General features: G+C 38.6%; 1 protein-coding gene across 10 annotated transcripts in view; it reads left to right on the plus strand.

Annotated features, from left to right (window-relative positions):
- nfixa (nuclear factor I/Xa) overlaps positions 1-18,992 on the plus strand; it is a 267,293-nt gene that overhangs the window by 234,907 nt on the left and 13,394 nt on the right. For 7 of the 10 annotated variants that reach the window (XM_088341546.1, XM_088341549.1, XM_088341547.1 and 4 more), the window contains 3 exons: positions 3,971-4,140; positions 8,546-8,693; positions 12,547-12,635. In XM_088341546.1, the coding sequence (XP_088197672.1) occupies positions 3,971-4,140; positions 8,546-8,693; positions 12,547-12,635 (407 nt within the window). The remainder of the gene's footprint in view (positions 1-3,970; positions 4,141-8,545; positions 8,694-12,546; positions 12,636-18,992) is intronic. The other 3 variants (XM_088341552.1, XM_088341554.1, XM_088341553.1) reach the window with 1 other exon arrangement.

The raw sequence follows: 18,992 nt of genomic DNA on the forward strand, positions 1-18,992 counted from the left end.
TTTAGAAGAATTGTCCCCTAATGCCAAAACGGAAATATAAAATGTTTTGGTTTTCTTTTAAAAAGATTGTTCTAAAAGGGTTTGGGCAGCTCATCAGTAAGTATAAAACCTCTGGGAATGCTTCCATTGTGACATATCACCATTAAATAGCAGGATGCTTTTATCAGATCTTTATCCACACATCAGAGAAGCCCTCACTTCATTGATTTGCCCGGTATCCCGCGATTGTGTAGGCTTCTTATATGGCAAGTTGGCATAAGTCAAGTCAAGTCATGTCTATTTGTATAGCCCTTAATCACAAAGAGTCTCAAAGGGCTGTACAGATCAAAGACTATTTCAAACTAGAGACTATTATGACACCATCCCCTCATCTAAACGGTACATGAGGGCAAATAATACACATATTGTCAACATAAAATATAGGTTATTCATATGCTATAGAGTAGAAGTGTGTTTTAAGCTTAGATTTAAACATTTCCACTGAGGTTGCAGATCAAATGTCAGGGGGAAAAGCATTCCACAGCACCGGGGCCCGAATGGAGAACGCTCTCGAATCAGAGGATCTCTTCTTGGCTCTTGGGATCACCTGTAGACCAACATTTTCGAAGGCTCCGGACCGGAACATAGGAGGAAATTAAATCTGAAAGATATGAGAGAGCAAGTCCATGCATGATTTTGTATAATACCAACAGAACCTTAAAATCACATCTTAAGCTAACAGGAAGCCAATGCAGGTTAGCTAAAATCGGGGTCATGTGATCAAACTTTCTTGTCTTAGTTAAAAGCCTCGCTGCAGCGTTTTGTACCAGCTGCAGGCTCTTGATTTTGGACTTCGGGAGACTGGAGAGTAGTGCATTACAGTAATCAAGACGGCAAGTGACAAACGCGTGAATTATAATCTCCGCATCTGACTGAGACAGCACAGGACAACTTTTAGCAATGTTGCGAAGATGGAAGAAAGGACGCTTTGTAGTTAAAAAAGCAAATATATGGATAAGGACAGACAGACACTTCAACAGGGTTTTTTCTTATTTTCTTAAGCCTTCAAAAATGAGTCAGAACAGTGAGAATATGCTCACACCATCTCTTTGGAGAGAAAAGTCTGTCATCGAATGAGTAGACTTGCGTCACAGCACTCCTGGCGCTAGTGGTAGAAATGCGTCACAACGGATTATTTGACTCCCAAAATGAGGTTTAACGACTGTAGACGCGTACTGTTAGCCGAGTGCTAATACAGAGACCGTAATGAGGTCGTGTTTTGAGCTCACGAGGGTTTACCGTCACACATGCGCAAGTGCGTGCCTCCGCATGAGTAAATTTACACTCTTGTCTGCGCTACAATGGCCGCGGTCCAAATAGAATGTCCCTCAGAGGCCCGGCTCCTATAAAGCGCCCGAAGCGGAGTGAAAAGAAAGACGTGAATACACAGAGAGATGCTTCTGGTAACCAAGGCCCACCTTGGACGCGCCGTGACGATTTCGCTCCTCTTGTGTGAGAGCCTTCGCGGCTAAGTGCCGGATTGTTTATGTCCATGGTTGGCGCTGGACGCGGCGTGGACGGATGCCAGGCAGACGGATGTCTGATTACGCCCGTCTGGGGGCGCCGCTATTGTGGCTGCCGTACGCCGACGGCATCAAAATTTCTGATTAGAAAAAGCAAGAGGTAGTGCTGTCTGGTTCGTTTTGTTTTTAAGTTTTTATATCATGCGAATTAGCTTTTTGCTAACGTAGGCAGATTCTCCTCCTGTCTTAATTTATGTGCCCATCTCTGTTATCAATTTCATCTGGCTCACCATCATTTTTTGAGTATGCCAAATAAAGAAGCAAGTCACTCTGTCATTTCTATCAAAAGTTATGACTTTTTAAATAAATGCAAACTAAATGCTCTTTCGGGCTGCGAGAGGGCAGTGTTAAGAGTGTGTCGTGTGATGAGTTGGTTCAGGTGTAAAACTGCATTCACTCAACTGTTGAAATAAACCAGTTAACTCATTACATGCCAAATCATTTTCCCTGTTGTGATTAAATATGTTATGTTTACAAAAGATCATTTGTCATCTATAATTCTAATATGTAGGAAAGGTAATTAATGTAGGCCGAGTGACTAAGCATAATACTGAAAAACAAAGCTAAAAAATTGACATTCTATTACTGATTTGACCCGACTTAGCCTGAACAGAAAGTCTGGATCAGTTTAACAAAACCTTATTTTGCACCTCCTTGTGGTAAAAAGAAAAACTTTATTCATCAATATTGACAATTTACTCATAATTTGATATGAGCTAAAATACATAAACTTTCATTGAAATTTGCATTTTTTTCTTTAAATTTCTGCTACGAGTACCCCCCAAAAAAGAAACCTGATGGAAAGCTGGGCAAAAAAAAAAAAGAGACGAAAAATGTTGCGGTTCGATCACTTCGAGTCTGCCTAGTTTGTAATCTCCCTGTGCTTTGTAGCACTTGTTTTTGGTTGCATTACACAATCCATATTTAGTTGTCAAATCTTACACAGTGTCCTTTTAAACAAAATACAATTTTGCGGGGGTATGTTGTACAACAAGACCCAGTTTAAATTGTACATTGTAGTATAAAAATAAATACAAAAAAGTATTTATTTCACATGACAGCAAAATATTCTTAAAAAAACAATAAATAAAATGATGAGAAATATCAATAATTAATATATAACATAAAATGTGACGTTGAAAAAAATACAATCAATGTGCTGTAGTAATATTTGTTTTAATTAAATTAATCAAACATACTAATTAAAGATACACAATTTTTTTTTATAGTTTCTTGTTGCCCGTTTTTAGGGGCCGTGGTTGAACAAGACATGTTTGTACTGGCTTAAGCTATCATATATCGAAGTTCATGTATACATTAAGCTTATTGCCATATTTTGAAGAAATAACTACAAAGGTCTTATAAGTATTAGGAGGAGGCTGATCACCCATATTTGGAGCTGATATCCATTAAGATTGAAAATTGGCGTAAGAAAAGTTTAATAATGCAAAAAGAAAGAAAGAATATTTGTTATAAATTTGAATAAAACTTTAATAGCTTCATAAAACCTTTAACAGTACATAGATTAGAATTTTAACACAACTAATATGACTAATCTTTCATTTAGTTTTTGGTTTCATAGAGTAGGAAATAAAATTAGGTATAGCAGAAACTCGTATAAAGGTACCTAAAACGTAACTACTTCCCTAATACTTTTTACAATAGCTTAAATTTTGAAAAAATGCAATACAACCAACGTGACTTAAATTAATTTAAAACAAAAAGTGCAACGATATTTCAACAGAGCCTGAAAATTCAAAAGTGTGGGCACTTCTGTTTTAGAGCCAGATTAACGAACCAATGTTATGATAAGAGCTCATCACTTCCCTTTTAGCGTGCTTTTTATGGTCTCTCTCAATCACAAACAGACATGCTTGATTGACGAACTTTTATTATAAGAACTAATTTAAAAATCTCCAACTGAATGTACCTGTCTAAAACAAGTTAACTACACTTTTTAAGCTATCTCTTTATCAAAAACAGGCTTTTCTATCACAGACACAGGTTTCTCGGGACAAGTTTGCTAAGCTATAGCTCTCTCTTGGTCTAGTACCTCGGTCTCCAGTCGCCTATCCAATCAGAGTAGCGAGAGGGAGGCAAAGGGGGGGAGCAAGAGCAACAGAGAGAAAGTCTCGGCTGCATGAGACTTCATAATCGGCTCGTCTAATAAAAAGGAAAAAAATGCTGATACCGCTATGCGTCAAATTTCGAAAATATCGACTTCTCATTAAGATGTAATTAATTCATCAGGTCCTAATAAAATGGAATGTCTATTTTGACAACATCAGGATAAAACTAATTGCCTGTATACCGTTTTGTGTGTCTCTCATCACAATAAGACGTTTGCTTGTGGCGTAAGTCAACTCTCACTGATCTTTTCCATCCTTTTCCTGAACAATGTCTTTTAGGGAGCCCCCGTGCCTCAGCCTCGGCCCTGCACTTCCCCTCGTCCTCGATCATCCAGCAGTCCAGCCCTTATTTCACCCACCCTACCATACGCTACCACCACCACCAAGACCCGCTCAAGGAGTTTGTGCAGTTCGTGTGCACCGACGGCACAGGACAACCCAGCGCTCAGGTAAGGGAGTGGTTGGAGGAGAAATACATACTTTATATAACCAGGAAGGAAGATGGGCTAGCGCTGACGACTCAGAAGGAGAATGTTTTTGTTAAATGTGTCATAAGCATAAGGTTTTAGTGTTTGGTGTTCTCAAGGGTTATGTAAAACAGTTAGCAAACATAGGTCGGACTCACAATTTTTCAACATGCAAGCTACTTACAAAATGACTTAGTTAAAACGATCTACCCACCTATAAAAATTCAGATTCAAGAGCAGTCTAGTATTCAAAATGCGCCCGAATTATTGGAATTGAATGCTCACCATATTTCTCAATGCACACCTAAGGAATTCAAATATTTTGAATCAAGATCAAAAATCTGCAATATAGTTTCCTGATTTTATGTCAGTTTTTTTTTCTGTTGTTTCATTTTTTTTTGTCCGATAATACTGTTGTGAGAAATAAATAACACTGTACTGCTGTCGTTCAGATGGATTAATCAAAAAAGATTAAATACCTATCCTTAATCCACGTAACTACAAGTACTTACACTTGTGGTTGATAATCGAGTTCCAACTTAGACTTAAATAGTAAATTATGTCACATTATTATTCATTTTTTTGATTTTCTCATTGATTCGTTAAGTCCATCATCATACATTTACGTCAATGAAAACATTGCATCTCATTCAAACTCTCAATCATTAAATGCTCATTAAATCATAAGTTAAGAATCCATCCACCAATTTAAAAACATATATAATTGTAATAAATTACTGAACACCTTTTATCAAAAAAAAATTGGAGTTCTCCTATTTGTCATTGCAGCATAAGCAACATCAACGTTCATGTTCACTTGCTGCATTTGACCACTAGATGGGAGTATCTCCCAACAAATACAATGAATGGATACACTTTCCCATGATCAACCAGTACTACCTCTGCGATCCACCAGTAGATTGCGATCTACATAATGAGCACCCGTGACCTAAACCCTCCAAAAATTCTAATAATAAAAATAATTAATGAAATATAATAATTGCTCCATTTTCAAATAGTTTGTTCATTGTTTAGGTGTAATTTTGCTCTACATTTAAGTGTAACTATACAAAATAATAATATTATTATTAATGAGCTAATTTGAGGGTTTTTCCACATAAAATATAGCATTTATGATTTTATTATTAATATTTTCATTTTCAATATACAATAAAGAAAAAACATACCAAAAAAACGAGAAAACTCAGTTGGTATGGCTGATAAATAAAAAAATGATTTCTAATATGAACAAAATAACTCCCATATAAAATAGTTATTCACATTTAAAGCAATTTTACTTTTTATTTTAAGTAAAATAAGAAAAAATATTATTTAAAATAAATGTTATCTGCCGTATCAGATCATTTCAGTGTCATTGTTCCTATTAATATACTGTATGTAACTTGTTTTTAATAACAATAGTATGCATATATGATGACAAATAACAATAATCATACATGTGATTTAATATATTTTCACATGCTAGTGAAATTAAGAATAATCATACTTAAAATTGCCAGATTTTTACTTTACAAAATATATATTTTTTTTTAAGTAAGATAAGAAAAAAAATAATAATGTGTAAAATTAGTTCATATGAGTCTTATTTTTCCAATTTCTAGCATAATATTTCTTTGATTCTTATAAAGGCTTTATTGTTTCCCTATCAATACAAAGTTGTTTGCTTATTATATGTGTATATATGTCTATATACAGGTATATGTATAAAGAACATGAAATGTACTGAAACAATATCTAACAGGAAAAATACAATTTTAAATTTAAAAAATGATCCGATAGTGTGGAAATAATATATATTTTGGATTATTTTTAAATATATCATAACAAAATTATGGGGGGGTTAATTGCCACTCTAAAATGTGTTGAATTTTTTGTTGAACTCTCATTTATTTACTTTTTTAAATACAGCAATCAGCATAAACTGGAGGGATCGTGTTGCTAGATTGTGACCAGAGGGGGCGCTCATGATGCAGTTTCAATGACTTTGTTTGTCTTGGGCAGTGTTTTTCAAACTTTTTTGAGCCAGGGCATGTTTTTTACATTGGAAAAATTATGCGGCACACCACTAACCAAAAATGCTATACAATGACATTGAACAGTATGTTTAATTACAATACAATTTATAATACCGTCGTTTTTTTGCAGAACAGACACTTGACAATGAAATATTTGCAGAAAATGATTCAAAATTAAAATTAAATTTTAAAAAGTGACATTTGATAATTTCTCACGGCAGACCTGACGATCTCTCACGGCTCACCAGTGTGTTGCGGCACAGTGGTTGAAAATCACTGGTCTAGGGAATGTTCCACGTCATCAACAGAGAATTCACTCACCCTATTAAAATATTCTGAAAGAGTAGTTAAGCAAGGAGATAAATCCAACTTCACAAAAGTGTATTCTGCGGAAAAAAAGGTAGATATGGAGAGATGAAAAGAAAGACTAAAGTCACCTACTTTGTTTTATGGTAAGATGCGTAAATGCAGATTGGGTTAGCAGCCAAAGCTACACATGCTCGTATTTAACCTAAAACGGCCACGGAAACACTTGGAAAATGTATCGCAGGGTTCAGATAAAGAGGTCTTTTTTCAATGGCGCATCACAAGGTTGCTTTCTCATTCTCGCCCATAAATAGTTTGATTCATTTTATGTTTTATATATATGTATCAATTTACGGTATTCAGTGTGAGCCCATCTTAAATCAATTGTCAACGTCTAAATCTGTCAGCGGCAGTGAAAGATTCAAGTAAGTTGACATGTCTGACAAAGTGTAATGTTTTATTTTTCATCGGCTTGCAATCTTGGCTGCCGCAGCGTGGCAGGAGTTTGTCATTTGTTTGTTTGGTTGGTTTTGAGACTTACTGTATATTTTTGTTGCTCTTGCGTGAAATGTGCGTACTTGTTTCGTGTATTGGGGCGGGGTTCTGAATCTTCCAAACATACCATTTTTGTATAGCTAATTGAAATTCATGTTTGTTTTATGTTTGTTTTATTTTCGGGTGTTATTTATTATTTTTTGTCGGTCCAGCGTGTGTTCTCGGGTTTTTTTGTAGTGTGAGGTCGGAATTTGCTCGTATGAATTTCGTTAAGACTAAATGCCAAAGGTGTACTATCTTTTAAATCATTTTACGCTATTTTTATTTTGGGATTATTTATTGTTCTATGACTCGATAAGTGTATATCTTGTCCAGTTTTTCATGTTTATCCCTCACAAAGGTTTCAGATCATCAAACCAATTTTAATATCACAAAGAGAAAACCCGTGCGAAATACAAAATGCAGTTTTCATATGTTGATTGTATTTATTAGGGCACAAAAAAAATAATCAAAACCCTATGTCTAGAAGTAATTTCCCCCATTAAACTAAAAATGATTGGTTCACCAGAAATCAGCAGAAACTTTTACTATAATTTGTAATAAGTCTTTTACAAGACTGAGGAGGAATACGAAAAACCAATGCAGTCACAAAAGAACACAAAGAGTTTTCTCACATTTGCCGAAAAGCATCTTGATTATCCTCAATAATTTTGGAGAAACATGCTGTTGATGATTCAAAAATTGAACCTTTTGTAGGTAGGTGTGCATCCCTTTACATCTGGAGTAATAATCTCACAGCATTTGACAAAAAGAACTTGATGCCAACAGTAAAGCATGGTGATGGCAGTGTGATGGTCTGGGACTGCTTTGCTGCCGCAGGACCAGGACGAAATAACGAATTCTGGTGTTTATTAAATAAGAACATCTGGCCATTAGTTCGTTCCCTCAAACTCAAGCGCTATTGGATCATACAACAGGACAATGATCTGAAACACACCAGCAAGTCCACCTCTGAATGGCTCAAAAAAACAAAGAAAATTAAGCCTTTTGGTTGGCCAAGTCAAAAGGCAGATTTAAATGCAATAGAGATGCTGTGGTGTGACCTTAAATGGGTACTTCATGCTAGAAAACACTGCAATAATGCAGATTTGAAACAATTAAGCAAAAAGAGGGGTCCAAAAAAAGACTCATTACCCATTATCGTAAGCGTTTGATTTCTACTATGGCTGCCAGGGGTTGCCCGACTCGCTATTAGGTTCAGAGGATAATTACTTTTTCACAAAGGGCCAGATCAACATTTCAAAACTGTATTTTGTATTTCTTTGGGCTGTGTGATACTGTTACTGGTTCGATGATCTGAAACCTTGGTGAGTGAGGAATACGCAATGGACACAGAAATCAGGAAGGGGCAATTACTTTTCACGTTCCGTCACCCCCTACGGGTCCGAGCAGGTGGTCACTTTACGTACGATGCACCCGGGTGCCCTACGTGATATCTTTGGGGGTCGCGTCCGGTCCTGCTCACGTTGTCTATTATGGTCCGTCTGCAGCCTAACGGAGGCGGGCAGAGCAAAATGGCGGGCTCCTTCCTGCTGCCCCCGCCACCCCCGGTGGCGCGCCCCGTGCCCCTACCCATGCCCGACTCTAAAACCATCAGCACGCCCACCGACGGTGGACTCGGCTCACCCGCATCTCCGTGTAAGTCACTCCCGCTCCCCTCCACCAAAAAAAGAATATAAGACCCCAGTAGGGTTTAGTTCAGCTTACCCCGCCCCTTCCCTTTCCCGATTGGCTCACAGGGGTCCCAGGATTCACTTGCCGTTAAGACACGATTGGATTTTTACAGAAAATCTCACATTACATATTCACAAAATCCGCTCGTAGTTTTCCGTAGTACCGTATGTAGGTAAAACTCTCAGCAGCCCCCGAAGTTGCAACTAAAGGTGCAACAACTAAACCACTCATCTGCAACCGGTCAATTACACGATTAATTGCCAAATGACATATAGATTTCGTAAAGTACTCTGAATTCCTGATTTTAAATCCTAAACATTTTTTTGTTTTTGTTTTGTTTTAATAGTTGACCAATTAGGTTAGTTAATAGTAATAGCACTGGGTTCAAAGATAGTCCAAATTGGGTGAAAATGGACCAATCTACAAGTTGAATCTATTTTAATGAACTTTTAGCGTTATTTTGTACAAACAAGCTAATATTTTGAGTTATCCTTAAAAAAAATCAAGTTTAATGCACACGTTAATGAACGCTTTTTTCAGTTTTGTTTGAAATGATTAGACTTTTTCAAGTAAAACTAATTTTTCTGATTGTTTATAATAAAATTATTCCCTTAAAGTGTTATTTTAAACTAAAATGTAGTATTTTCTTTTATTTTTGTTTTTTTGTTTTCATTACATTTTTAAAAGAATATATTCATGGATATTAGTAGGCCATTTTGTGACGTTTCATTGAAGCAATTATTACTAAAAGTTTGCTCTTATTTTGAAAATATAAAATCAGTTTTTAGTCAACATTTTCTGGCACAATTTAAGCCAAACCCATTCTTAAATTATTCTGATGAATCGTTTTCAGGAAAGTTATTTTAAACTAATATCCTGGTTAGGAATACATTTATTTAAATAAATTCAAATACAAAATAATCGGCAGATGAATCAAAGAGTAATATAATAGTTTGTTGCATCTTTGGTTGCTCCCAATATTTTTTATTTTTAATAATAAAAATATAAATATAGGCCACGCCTCCGCCATAGCAGAATTCCCCTTTTGCATCATGTGTATCTCCATTTCCTCTCTCTTCTTCGCTGTGCGCTCTAGCGTCTTTCTCTTTTCTCGCTTCCAAGCGTCGGTTGTCCTGCTAGCGCCCCCTCCTGCTCGATGACTTTGTTGTGTAGTTTGTTGGGAAGGGCCCAAGGAGGGGGGGTCGAGAAAGCAAATCAATGCACGTCACTTCTGTATCCAAAGAGCTTTTGATCGACGCATGTCTGCCTTTTGTTTCTTGTCTTTTGTTTTTTTGTTTTTTTCATTTCTTAATTTGATATTTTCTCAGATCTTTTCCCCTTTCTCTTTTTTCCCTTTGTAGGGGAACAAAATTAGGGCAGTTGGCGTGGACTCCCTAAAAAAAGAAACATAAAAAGAAAGTAAAAGCCACCATACATCAGTTGGTTGGGCGAGGGGGCTGGGAACCCCCTCCTTTGTATTCAATCTCCCAGATAGAGTCAAGAATACAAGATTGTGAGTGTGTTCTTGACTCTAGCCCCCTCCCACTAGGCGGGATTTGGCTCCGGTATATAGATATACATTCACAAAAACCATCGTGCCCCAATTTAGCGCACACCCTCTCGGTACCCTTACGAATATCAAGAAAAAAAACAGTGGAAATGAATTTGAATGTATGGAAACAACCCACAACACACAAGATGAGGTTTAGTATGCTGGGGGAGAGGAGGAGTGCTGTGGTGTTGCTTGGTTGCAGCCATGCAGGTGCGGTGAAAGAGTCGGGCCATGGGAGAGGCATCCAGCAGGGGGCGCCGGACGGAACCACCCTGGGCACCTCATCTTTTGTTTTTTGTTTTCTATTCTGTCCTTCTATCTTCTTTATGGAAGACCCATCCTGTCATATGTAGAAATAAATGTACTAATATATAAATACCTGCAAATTTAGACCATGTAATAAATTAAAATATAAATAAATCATGTCATACCCAAATTGATGATAAAAATGCAGTTTATTCATATATTCATGAATTTTGTCATTTATTTATCGCGGTTTATATTTTGTCGTGTATTTTGTTGAGTACTTTTTTCGTATAGTTTTATCACAAGCAAAATGACCCGGCGTTGGATTCGGCTGCTTGGAGTGTTCAGGAGCTGCAGTACCCAGTTTGGCCCCCAGAGGGCTTTAGAGAGCCCTCAAAAGCAGACCACATGAGAGTAGATGTTTATCGATTTTGTCGGTATTTAATCGGGGTACCTTGACACTAAACCTAGCCATAGACACTCATGGAGGCCTGAAGTACAACTCTGTAAATGTTCACAAATATCAGTTGAGCAGTTTCAGAGATTATAAATCACATACACACACATACTCACACCAATAGAGATTTATAATGTTGCCTGGATTTAGATAAGATAGATTTAGATTAAATAAGAGTTTAATAAAAGACAGTAAAGATTGTGTAATGTCTTTTGTCATTTATGTTGTCTTGTATTTTATCGTTTATTTGGTTGCAACATTTTATTCAAATGAGGAGGCAGCGGGTCACACACCTATCAACCAATAGGTGAAATTCTCAGCCTGATAGACCCGCCTCCTGATTTGAATAACATTTCTTGTGACAAACTACACGACAAAATATGTGTAAAAATACACAAATAAATAAATACAGAAAAAAATAAATGACTAAACACATGAAAACCACATACAGTAGAAAACAGGCTACAAACTAGACAACAAAATAAATACAGAAGGGGAAAAAAAAACAAAAATTACATGATAAAATACATGATAAATACACTTAAATGTAAGAGAAAATATGACATAAAACACATAATACACAACAGAATACGTGATAAAATACACGACAAAATAATGAACAAATACATACCAAAATGCAAAATGAATACTAAAATAAATAAGAATCAAAATGCATAAATATATGAATAAATCACACTTATATCATATATACATATAAGTATTACATGATTATGTGTTCATTTATTTACATGGCATATATATGTAGGTATTTATTTATTATTTCATACATTCATTTCTACATACAGCACGATCGATCCTCATTTTCTCCCCAATCTTCCCTCCCTGTTCTCCTCTCTCTCTCTCTGTCTGACACTTGAGTATTTATTTATATTGAAATATAAATAAATAACACCCCTTTTATTCCAACGTTTTTAGTTCTCGCTACGGTGGCCATTTGGGTTTTTCTTCTGGGATGTTGCAACACGTTGTTTCTTTCGGACTCTTTCCCCGCCGGTCCTGTTGAAATGTGTTCTGAAATCCGTCAATGGTATCCAACGTTTGTTGCCATTGACGGCTATAGACGTCTTTTCAGATTTAAGGAGCCAGGCGGTGAAAGAGTCAACATTAAAGTTCAGAAACTGCTAACCTTATCCCCCCCTCTGAGTTATCCGCGTGGGAGTCCAGCGAACTGCCCTAAATCCGATCTCCTCCGACCGCCACCGTTGACGATTCCGCTCTCTTTGATGATTCCGACAGCGGGTCCTCAGCGGTTTCGGTGAGATTACGGGCCCGAGGGGGCTGCTGAGGATCATGAGCCACTTATTTGAAATGGCTTCCTCGTGTTAACGCTCGTCACAACCGCAGATGACACGGCAGAGTAAAGGGAAATAACAATTAGGTCGCCCGTGACACGAACAAACATGACTAAGAAAGCGGCCATTAATGTCTTTCCCCAATAGTTTGTTTTTTGACAGTGACACTGACTCCATTTTGTAACTTCCCTCGTGTAGTTTTTATCATCGTGTGTAAGCATGTACACACTTGTCTCTCTCTGTTTGTAGCATACTCCACGCCAGGCTCCGCAGCTTCCAACCGGTTTGTCGGCATCGGAACACGGGACAACTTTCTGAATATCCCCCAGCAGACCCAGGTACCCTGCGCAAGCCTCCGTCTTTCGAACTATCGTGTTTTCCGGACTATAAGTCGCCGTATTTTCCCATAGTTATTTGGCTGGAGGTGCATGTATCTGTGAGATCTTTAACACATGATTATAGTCAAGTCAAGTCACATTTATTTATATAGCCCTTAATCACAAAAATGTCTCAAAGGACTGCACAGACTACTATTATACCATCCCCTGATCTAAAACCTACATGAGGGCAAGGAACAACTCAAAACCTCAGCGTGAGGAAAAAGAGAAACCTTGAGAAGGGGCCTTACAAGTAGTAATCCCCCTTCGAGGATGACCAGGGTGAAATAGATTTCCATGATCTGCACCGCTCATCCTCAGTAGGGTCGCTGGGGTGCTGGAGCCCATCCTAGCTATCCTCAGGCAGTGGGCAGGGGACACCCTGAACTGGTTGCCAGCCAGTCGGAGGGCACACAGGGAGAGACAATTCGCTCGCTTAGTCACACCTAGGGATAATTTGGAACTGCAAATTAACCCGACATGCATGTTTTTGGAATGTGGGAGGAAACCGGAGTGCCCGGAGGAAACCCACGCAAGCACAGGGATACCATGCAAACTCCGCAAAGGAGGATTCAATCCCATGATCTCAGAACTGTGCCACGGACGCGCTAACCACTCAGCCGCCGTGCCGCCCACATGATTATATCATTGAGTTTTAAATTCTTATAACCAGTACTGTATACCACTTCACGTGTTGTTTTCACATGCAACCACCAGAGGGAGCTCTAGGCCTGTGTACATATTGTCAATCTTAAAAGTGTAAAAGTGAAAGGAGGAAGCCGGTGCATCGTCAACCTACAGGGAGGATGACAATTTCATTGGATTTAGTGATTCGGAGTAAAACTGATAGTTCTTTATGCTAGTTATCCAAATAGCTTTTAAGATGCTACGTCGTTACTGAAGATATGCACGTACCTGTAACGTGAGTGTACCGTTTTTTCTGTTTTATTTTAAATTGCCTTTTAAGAATACATAATAATTATGAAAATGCATTTTACCTGAAAGGGCCTTTCAGGACACCCAAGGGCGCTGTACATGTCAAACAGAAATAAAACAAGCAAGTAATAAATACAAAGAAAAAACAAAATAAAAAGGGGGCGGTATGTGAGGCAGATAATTATGAACAAGCAATTTGAAAGAGGTGGGTTTTGAGTCCAAATTTGAAGGCGGAAAGGGTGGAGGAAGTCGGGAGGTTTGGTGGTAATGAGTTCCAGAGCTGGGGGTCGGAGCGGCTGAAAGCTCTGCTCCACGTGGCGCTGATAACAATATCAAATAATATTTCCCCCAAAATGCAAAATTATACTCCGAGTGCAACTAATACGTGTTATTTCCTTCTTAATTATGCATTTTTTGGTTGGTGCGACTTATACTCCAGAGAGACTTGTAGTCTGGAAAATACGGTAACACACGACCACCTGCCTGTTTTTGTGACTCAATTTGAAACATAAGCTGCCCTGTTTAAGAATTCAAAGTGTTTTTTCTTAATTTGTGAAGTATTCTCTTGATTTCGTGGTAAATCTTTTCCATAACCACACCACCAGTATTAAAGGAACAATGTGTAATATTTGCATTGGTGGGTAGAGTCGCCAAAACCTCAAGTAAAAGTATTGTTACTTCTGAGTAATAAGACTCAAGTAGAAGTAAAACATAGTCATCCAAATAATTGCTTTAGTAAAAGGAAAAAAGTACCTGGTGCAAAACTACTCAAGTACTGAGTATATGTAGCAATATGTCATTTATTGATATATTTTTTAAAAGAACCATTCAATCAAATCATCAAATTCCATCCAATCAACAAAAAAGTGGGGTAAAGTGTAAACTGCACAGTCAGCCACTGAGACAGACAGACACGTACTTACTAGGAGAGGATTTAAGTAACGGGTTTAATGTAGCCTAGTGTAACAGAGTAAGAGTACAAACTTACTCAAGTAAAAGTAACGGGGTAAATGTAGCCCGTTACTACCCGCATCTGAATATTTGACCTCTAGATGTCACTGTATTGTGTGGCAGAACTGAAAACAAGAAAGTTTAGCAACTACGGAGACTCAAAGTGACCAAAAAGCACAATTTCTCTTCTCTTTCGCAAAGTGTTTGGGTTTTCAGGTAGGCGTAGCAGTTCTGTCATCTCCCACTAGATGAGACTCATGTTGTTTGATACAAATGCAAATTGTGCATTTTTATATTCTAGTTAGGCAGCACGGCGGCGCAGTGGTTAGCGCGTGTGCGGCACAGTTCTAAGGTCTTGGGAACCTCCTGTGTGGGTTCAAATCCAGCTACCGGACTTTCTGTACGGAGTTTGTATGTTCTCCCCGTGCTTGCGTGGGTTTCCTCCGGGCACTCCGGTTTCCTCCCACATTCCAAAGACATGCATTTCAGGTGGATTGGCCGGTCCAAATTGTCCCTAGGTGTGAATGAGCGAGTGAGTTGTCTGTCCCTGTGTGCCCTGCGATTGGCTGGCAACCAGTTCAGGGTGTCCCTCTGCCCACTGCCCGATGATTGCTGGGATGGGCTCCAGCACCCCCGCGACCCTACTGAGGATAAGCGGTGCAGCTAATGAGATGAGATGAGATTTTTATATTCTAGTTTGTGTATTTGTGCTTATGTTTTAAATCACTGGGAGATGCCAAATAATACACAATGTCCCGTTTATAAATATATTTACATATTTCCGTTTATCGAGGTAGATGACTAAAAAATGAGCGTCATTCTTTGGTTCATCGCTTAAAACTAGCGTCTTATTACAACTGTCTTCTTACACAACCATCGACTCCTAAAAATATTTACTCAAACTTCTTCGCTGCCATTGACTACCACAACCGTCAATTTCATTCTACGTTTTTACCGGGCTCGCCGTGACGATGTTAAAGACTATCATTTCAAACCGTCCTATTTTCCAGGACAATTTATTTGAAATGACATCATGGCTTCCCGCGTCCAAGCGGTCGCCGTAAAATCCATCTCTGTATCGGTCACCGGCCACCAACGTCGCGCAATTGGGAGGGTCTTAAGTTTCGGTCCTGGTTTGCAGTTTTCAGCGGCGAGGGCAGCTCCCCCGTCGGGAACGTAAACAGCGGCAGCGGGCTGTTGATTTATGTCCACAAGGCCCCACAGTGTGCTAGGGAGCAGCGTGTGAGGCCACTAGCGCGCTACATTGCGGTTTTGGGCCATGGCCGCCGGGCTGCAGCGTCTTGGGCCTCCTCCATCACCAACACAACTTTTCTCATTAGGGGCTAACCGCACCTGCCTCCAGCCAAATGCCTCCCCAGCCCTCCTCTTGCACATGGAAGCAATCTGCAAAAACCCTTCGCTTTCCCCTCGCATTCCCCCCCTTTCGCATTTCCCTCCCGCGTATTCCGGCGCCCCACCTGCACCGCTCTTCCAATAGGGATGAGTCGATCGCGAACGAAGCGGCTCCATGGGTCAGTTGAATGAGCCGGCTCCCCGTTAATAAGGGCTGGCTCTCTTCAAAACGCTCTCTCTCTCTCTTGTTCTCTCCTTGAATTCAACTCTTTCTCTGTTTCTTTTTTGCTTCTACTGTCATCTCTTTCTCTCTCATTCTCTCTGTCATTCTCTTTCAAGCTCTTTGTTTTTCTCTCTCGATCTGTTGTTTTACTCATTCTTTCTTTATTTCTCTTTTCCTTTTCTTTATCTCTCTTGATCTCTCCCTTTTTCTCTATCTATATCCGTTTCTCTCTCTCTATCAGTTTTCCTCTCTCTATCTCTCTCATGCTTGCATTTATATATATACATATAATCTTTCTCTCTTTACCTTTTTACTCTATTTACTCATCTCTCTCTCTCTCTCTCTCTAATCTTTCTCTCTCTTTCTCTACTTTTCGCTCTCTGTGTTTTACTCTCTCTCCTCACATTTTCGCTCTTTCTTTCTATATTACCTCTCTGTCCCTCTTTCTATCTCTTCTTCTATCAATCTTACTTTATCTTTTTCTGTCTATTTCTCTTTTTCTGTTTCAAGTCACATTTAATTATTTATTTATTTAGTTTCACTCTCTTTGTCTCTCAGTCTTCCTCACTTTGTTTCTTTCTGTATATAAATATATCTTTCTCTCTCTCTCTCACTCTCTCTATACTGTAGTAGCATATTACATTTTCCAAATGAATGAATTTGATTTAAAATTTTCTATTATTATTGATAATGCATCATCAAAAACAAAATTAATCTATCGAACCGTATGGGAGCCGGAAAAAAAACGCTTTCCTTTGAGTGAGCCGAGCCAAAAGAGGCGACGCTCTAAAAAGAGCCGGAATTCCCATGACTGTCTTCCACAGATGCAGCCCTCTTGCACAGAAGGGACATTCAAACACCGTCCAAATGGGTCTGAGCATGCACCCAACACACGCATGAACACGAAACCTCCTGCCAAAACTCTTGTCCCCCCCTTTCCCTCCTCAGCCCCCCGCCTCTCCCGACGACAGCTTACATCTGTCGGAGTGATCTTATTATCGTCTGCGTTCGCTTGTCCGAGGTTTTGAACGTGGATGGAGCGCCTTTCGAGTGTTTGCGGTTCTAACAGGACGCCAGACTCCGTGTCGATATGAGCAGCTGTTTCCGTGGTACAACTGTTCAGCACTCTCATTCTGGTCCCTGTCGGACACGTGTGTCCAACTCATGATGCCAAATCTGGCCCACCACATCATTTTATGTGGCCCCCAAAACAATGCTGAGCGAAGCACGTAGGAAAAATAAGCGTCAAACAGTTTTAAATATGTCCACTGGATGTCGCCACAGCCAGGCGCCACTGGCAAAGCTTTAGCTGTATTTGCTGACTACTATTAATCAACCAGAGAACATGAAGGGAACCCATCCCGATGTTATTGGAGTTAAATAAAAGCCACGGACGCGCTGCTTAAGTCAATAAGGAGAATACAAAGAAAAGAAAGACCACCTGGGTGTTTTTGCAGGAGTTTAAAGATGATTTAGTCATTCATTCATCCATGATATGCACCGCTTATCCTGAGTAGGGTCGCGGGGGTGCTGGAGCCCATCCCAGCTATTTTGGGCATTGGGCAGGGGACTTCCTGAACCAGACAGTCTCATGGGCACACAGACAACTCCCTCGCTCATTAATTTGGACCGGCCAATTAACCTGACACGCATGTTTTTGGAATATGGGGGGAAACCCACGCAAGCACGGGGATAACATGCAAACTCCACACAGAAAGGTTCGAACTGTGCCGCACACGTGCTAACCACTGCGCCTCCGTGATTTAGTTTCTTTCTATAATATATATAAAATCTAACAGCAAAGTTCTCATATTTAGGTAAACAGCTTCATAACTACAAAAAGTGCATCATTTTAACATTAAGTCTATTTTGAGAACATAGTCAAACAATAAATGCACTTTCAAGCATTACATTTTTGCTGATACAACTGAAAAATACATCAACATACTGATCAATTCATAGCTTTATGATAGAAAAATGTTGTATCGGGAAAAAAAATCTGTTTTTTTAACTGAGCCCTGCAATTTTGTATACATTAATAATTGCATTCGGTCATAATTTGGAGGGGAACATCCATATATTTGGATTATTCTTTTACAAAAAATGTGGGAAAAGTTGTGAATCCAAAGATATTTATATATACTTGTTATATGTGTCGAAGTACAGAAAGAAATAACATAGACATCATGCAAATATAGTTCAGCAAGTTGACCAAAAAAAATTATTCTCAACAGAATGTCACTCATGTCCATACTGTTGTCTTCTATGTTGAATACTAGCTTCTTCTTATACACTGAAACATTGCCTTTTTTCCAAAGAATTGCGTAATTCTTTTTCTATAGCATTGTCTTCTTCTGAATGTATAACTGTCAATCTCAGCCATTTTTTCCCCTTTATAATAATTGCAACGCTCCTTATTAAGTGATAATAAACCTAATAAATGCATCATGACGGCTATTTACTCATAGCAAGACAGACTATGGAGAATAAAAATGAAGATTAAAAATGTTTTATTTACACAAGACAAACCATCTTTTCAGCATCATTCTTTTGTTATTTTCCCCACTGGCAATCAATTTAGTGTTGCCTATCGTACGTAGCAGTACATTTAAAAAAAAATCCTGCACCAGATTTTTTTATACAGTGTACAGTTTTGGAAATAATACAAATAAATGTAAACAGGGAAAATGTATGTTGTTAGTTGACAGGAATGTGCGCATAAAAATGAATATTGAGTAATTAAACAATACATTAAAAAAAGAAAAGAGTTCTCAAAGACAGTTTTTTGAGCATTACATTTTGTCCACCTTTTCAACTGGTTTCTTTATTTATCCCGCAAAATGAGAAAACAATCC

The sequence above is a fragment of the Urocampus carinirostris genome, chromosome 8, assembly GCF_059441175.1.
Source record: "Urocampus carinirostris isolate Australia breed hairy pipefish chromosome 8, RoL_Ucar_1.0, whole genome shotgun sequence".
Taxonomy (NCBI): Eukaryota; Metazoa; Chordata; class Actinopteri; order Syngnathiformes; family Syngnathidae; genus Urocampus; species Urocampus carinirostris.